At 46.6% G+C, this 5,743-nt stretch overlaps 1 protein-coding gene across 1 annotated transcript; it reads left to right on the top strand.

Moving 5' to 3' along the window:
- The first annotated feature begins 2,139 nt into the window (after positions 1–2,139).
- Or13c7d (olfactory receptor family 13 subfamily C member 7D) lies at positions 2,140–3,099 on the top strand. The gene is given in 1 exon segment (NM_001000406.1): positions 2,140–3,099. A coding segment is annotated over 1 exon segment (960 nt).
- The last annotated feature ends 2,644 nt before the right edge of the window (positions 3,100–5,743 follow it).

The raw sequence follows: 5,743 nt of genomic DNA, 5'->3' as shown, positions 1-5,743 counted from the left end.
CTGCTCAGAAGTGAATAACGTCTACAAAAGTCAGCAGTCATCACTCTCAAAGAAGTAGAAGGAAGTCTATTTCCTGAGGGAAACGAGACATTCCCATAGTCCAGGAATGAGGAATCAGAGGAAGATAGATTTTCCATCATGTACTGGAAAATTCTACGTCTCAGTTTTCATCCTGAGGGAGGCACACATGATGTGATTTTTATTTTTCTTAAACAGTATATATTTGTTATTCTTCTTAAATTATAATTTCATTTGTTTATTTAGTGTATATGTAGGCACAAGTTGTGTGACTGCACATGTGTACCATATGTGGAGTCAGAGGGTGGCTTGCAGGAATCATTTCTCTCCTTTACCGTATGGGTCCTAGGGATCAAACTCAGGCCATCAGAGTTGGCGGGCTTAGTTGGAAGTGTCACAGTCTTGATCTGGTTTACATCTAATGCCCTTTAAGTCCTGGATTGTGGCAGGAGCTCGTGACTTCTGTGGTTGGCTCTAGGAACTTTTGAGACTTCTTGCTTCTGTACAGCACCGAGTTCATGAACTTACAAATAAATAGCCAGGCATCTGACCCACAAGGATTTTCCTTGTGCAACATGTGGGTTTCACCATCTCCCCAGATATGTACTGAGAGTTCTCATCAGCCTCTATCCTGACAGGGCAAGCATGACCCTTCTTCTCCAGCGTGGGCAGAAACAAAGTATTTCTGGAGGGATTTCAGAATAATTGGATCATGGGGACATAATCCCAGGTGTACAGAAAGTTTCTTAACTTTGTCACTTTGGTTTAGCAACTTCAAATCACATCAGGGACTGGAATAATCCCCAAAGCAGAGTTGGGTTTAAATGGCTTTGTGTATGTCTCCAAAGGTCCTTTGTGGATTTATCCAAACAGAGAACAAAACGAGAAAACAAAACGTGAGCTGAGGGTCTCACTCCTTGGCTGATGCTTAAGCCAGATTGGCTACTTCTGACCGAGGGGCTATTTCTAGATCTCAAATAAGAGATTTTATCAGCATACTTATCAAAAAGGTAAGATAGCATGGTGTGTGTGTATGTGTGTGTGTGTGTGTGTGTGTGTGTGTGTGTGTGTGTGTGTGTGTGTGTAGCCCAAGCCCATAGGCAAGCACTCTACCACTGAGTTAGCTCACCAGACCTTTTTAAAATAAAGTTTCTATTTGTGTGTGTGTGGACAAGCACCCACCAAGGCACACTCAGGAAGGTCAGAGAATGAGTGTAGGAGTCGGTTCTCTCCTCTTACCATGTAGATCCTGGGGTCAAACTCAGATTGCCTGGCTTGGAAGCAAGTGTCTGTGTGTTGAACGGAGAACACTTTTAAAGAATAAAGAAACTCTTGTGAACCAGCCACATTCCTGGCTTCCTTCTTTATGTTAAGGGGCATGAGGAAATTCAACAGTGAGAGAAAAGAACACAGCCAGGATGCAGAAGGAAGGCCGAAAGGGGCGATTCATGACATCAAATATTCCTTGTATGGAGTGCCTCAGTAATAGTGAGGTCCAGGGTGAGCATCTCCACAGAGGAGAGGGAAGGACTTAGCAATTCCCATATCCTGGCCAACGGCCATGATTGTCAATGACAGTTCTTTTAATGCCTGTTCCAGAAGGACTTGGTATTTGTGTGAATATATGAATGGACAAGGGAGTGGCTCAGGACCACATGCATCATGAAAGTGCATAAGGAAAGAGGAAGAAGGCGGCAGCCCACTGAAGTGCTCACACAGGGGAAGGACAGGAATTGAGGACAAACAGTAGTGTCTGTTTTCAACCAGGCTTCCTGGGTGAGATTTTTCACTTAAAATATATTTCTTGCCACAGCTGAGTAAAATGAAGGGCCCACAAATGTTCTGACCTCAGCTAAACCTGGGATACCTGTTTTAAATGTGATTAGCAAAATTAAATTTACTCAGGTGGCATTTCAAACATCTGTGTGAGGGTCAGACACCACCAAGCAGGTGCTGTTCAGAGTCCATGACTTTGACTCAGAACAACATGGACAACCACTTCCCATCAGCGCTCTGAGCCAACTGTCCTCATGGAGCTCCTTCTCACATGCTCCCTTGGCATTGCAAGCATCAAAGAGGCCTGATAGCAACCTTCTGAGGTCCTACACTATAGGAGGAAACATGGACAGATCCAACGAGACTTCCCTTGTGTCCTACTTCATTCTCCTCGGCCTCTCCGCCCACCCAAGGCTGGAGAAAACCTTCTTCGTGCTCATCCTGCTGATGTACCTGGTGATCCTGCTGGGCAATGGGGTCCTTATCCTGGTGACCATCCTCGACTCCCACTTGCACACGCCCATGTACTTCTTCCTGGGGAACCTCTCCTTCCTGGACATCTGCTACACCACTTCCTCAATCCCCTTGGTCCTGGATGGTTTTCTCACCCCCAGGAAGACCATCTCCTTCTCAGGCTGTGCCATGCAGATGTTTCTGTCCTTCGCCATGGGAGCCACAGAGTGTGTGCTCCTGGGCATGATGGCGTTTGATCGCTATGTGGCCATCTGCAACCCCCTTAGGTACCCAGTGGTCATGAGCAAGGCTGCCTATGTCCCCATGGCCGCCGGCTCCTGGGCAGGGGGAAGCATCACTGCCACAGTTCAGACATCTTTAGCAATGCGGCTGCCATTCTGTGGGGACAACGTCATCAACCACTTCACCTGTGAGATCCTGGCTGTCCTGAAACTGGCCTGTGCCGACATCTCCATCAATGTCATCAGCATGGCGGTAGGTAATGCAGTATTTTTGGGGGTCCCAGTCCTGTTCATCTTTGTCTCCTACATCTTCATCCTCTCCACCATCCTGAGGATCCCCTCTGCTGAGGGGAGGAAGAAGGCCTTCTCCACCTGCTCTGCCCACCTCACTGTGGTGATTGTCTTCTATGGGACCATCCTCTTCATGTACGGGAAGCCCAAATCCAAGGACCCACTGGGGGCAGACAAGCAGGACCTTGCAGACAAGCTCATCTCCCTCTTCTATGGGGTGTTGACCCCCATGTTGAACCCCATCATCTACAGCCTGAGGAACAAGGACGTGAGGGCCGCTGTGAGGAACCTTCTACATCAGAAACACTTCAAGTGGTGATGGTGAATGGATCTTCATGGTCTTTGTCTCCCTGTATAATCTTTATTAAGTATTATACAAAAAATATCAATACTCAGAAGGGCTCTGTACGACTAGGTAATTCTCCTACCTCAATCTAGGAGAAATCCCTCAAATCTGAGAGTCATCTCATCTAACACTCTGGATTGTATACCTTCCTTGTAAAGATTTTTTTTAAAAATTACTGCTGTGTTCGTGTGTGAGTTTATGTGTTCCAGATGAACGCAGGGATCCACGGAGGCCAGAAGAGAACATCAGGTTCCCCGGAAGTTACAGGAGTCACAGGGGGCTATGACTGCCCGTGGGTCCTGGGAACTGAAGCAGGTCCTCTACAAGAACTGCAAGTGTTTTAACCACTGAGCTGTCTCTCCAGCACCGTGTCTCACACTTGTTCATGGATCCTAACCAGACAGAGGCCAAGAAAGGTGGCCAGGGAGAAGCTATAGCTCAGGTCTTCCGTTCAGCGGCCACTCAGCTTCTCTACAAATATGTGGTCACTTTCCCCTCCTTCCCTCCCTGCCTCCCTTCCTTTCTTCTTCCCTCCTCCTTCCTTTCTTCTTCCTTCCTTCTTCCTTCCTTTCTGGGAACAGGGTCTCAGTGTGACGCTGTAGCTGGCCCCAGACTCGGGATCCTCCTGCCTCTGCCTGTGTCCTTACTTTACATTAATTCGTACTTTGACATACCATATAGCAGAGTACCCGGTAATACTTACCTTTTCTCGTGTCTAATGCAAATGCTTAATAAATGTCTTCTGCATTGTGCTCTTCCCGTGTGTTCATAATTAATCTCTGTTCCTCTATCAAGATCCTCGACAGAAGTAATTTAGCTATTTGTTTCCTCAGTACAAGTAGGAGAGCAAGGAAGTTCTGACAAAACTGGTGCCTGGTTAAAACACTCATTCTTTTTCCCTCTTTCACACATTTTATTCATTCCTAGTTTTGTCCCTAGATGGCACTGAACATCCTCTGTGAGTCATTAAACTAATAAGTAAACTGACATAATCAGAATATTGACTTCAACCTCCCAAACAGGGAGGAGCTACCAATCAAATAAATGTTCTCAGAGAGAGAGAGAGAGAAATGCACACGCTTGAGCATGCACACACAGAGAGAGAGAGAGAGAGACAGACAGACAGACAGACAGACAGACAGACAGAGAGACAGAGAGACAGAGAGACAGAGAGAGAGACAGAGGCAGAGAGATGCATACACACACAAAGAGACAGACAGAGAGACAGACAGGGTACTCAAGGGCTTTATCATTGTCACTGTGGGTGACATTTTCAGTGGAATACAGAGGCAGTCTATAGCATGAGTAGAGGAATTTAGGTGTGGGACACATGCCTATAATTCCAGCACTCAGGAGACAGAGAGGGCAGGAACACAGTAAGCTTAAAGTCAAGGCCAGCCTAGGCTACTTTGCAAGACTCTGTTAACAACAAGAAAAGAGCCTAGGAGGACATAGAAATGGACACCGAGGGGTTGGGGATTTAGCTCAGTGGTAGAGCGCTTGCCTAGGAAGCGCAAGGCCCTGGGTTCGGTTCCCAGCTCCGCAAAAAAAAAAAAAAAAAAAAGAAATGGACACCGAGAACATTTTACCAGAAGTAAAAAGGCCCTATTTACCAAATGAAAGCCTATAGTATTCTGTGGAAAGTAGAGGGGACAATACAGAGATGAATTCTTGTTTCTGTAACAAAGTGTCCCTCTTTTCTTTTCCCTGTGGGTACATATGTGCTGTGGCATGTGTGTGGAGGTCAGGGGACAACTTGAGGAACTCTGTCCCCTCCTTCCACCATGTGGGTACCTGGGATCAAACTGGGGTCCTCAGGCTTTGTTGGCAGCACCGTAACCAGCTTAGACATCTTGCCAGCCCCCAAATGAATTCTTTAATTATAAATCAACTCAGATTGTTAGTCTCGACCTCGGAGGGGAAGATTCAATTTGTTGAAGTAAATTAGAGGCACAGAAGAGACCAGGGTCGAGATTCTGAGCTACATCTGCCATGGAATTCAGCACAGACCCCAGCATATTGCTCTGGAAGTAGATTGGTGAAGACAGATCTTTACAGAAAGTAGAAAGCAGAGTTGGGGGCTTAGCTCAGCAGCAGAACGCTTGCCCGGCATGCTGTCTCATCCGTGGACTTAGGCTGGCCTCAAAGCCACCATCCTGCCACAGTCTCCCAAGGGTGGGGTTACAGGTCGACACCCATGCCCAGTGTTCTTTATTTATCTTAATAACCCTGAGTTTAATTAGAGTTACTAAGATATATGGCTGTGGGGTTGTTTCTTGAATCACAGTTAACTTACCAGAGGCTATATCCCTTAAGGAAAATGATTCCCTTCCCCATCAGCCATTAACTGCCCAGAGCTCCCCAGCTGGGGGAGGGGCCATGTGTGCCTCTTCCCGAAGATTGATGACTTTTTAAAGTAAGGGGTTTGAGTGAGGGAAATTACCCTTGACACAAGCAAAAGCATCAGAGCAGTGACAAGCAGCTTGCTTGGTGGCAAAAGCACAAGACATCCTGGGCAGCTGCTCTGTCTTATTACAGTCCACCTCAGGACAACAGAGCCAGGAGATAAAATCAAAGATAAAAATTTAATTCCAGGGTTGGGGATTTAGCTCAGTGG

The sequence above is a fragment of the Rattus norvegicus genome, chromosome 5, assembly GCF_021556685.1.
Source record: "Rattus norvegicus strain SHRSP/BbbUtx chromosome 5, alternate assembly SHRSP_T2T, whole genome shotgun sequence".
Classification (NCBI taxonomy): domain Eukaryota; kingdom Metazoa; phylum Chordata; class Mammalia; order Rodentia; family Muridae; genus Rattus; species Rattus norvegicus.
This window is presented reverse-complemented; position numbering and strand designations above follow the sequence as displayed.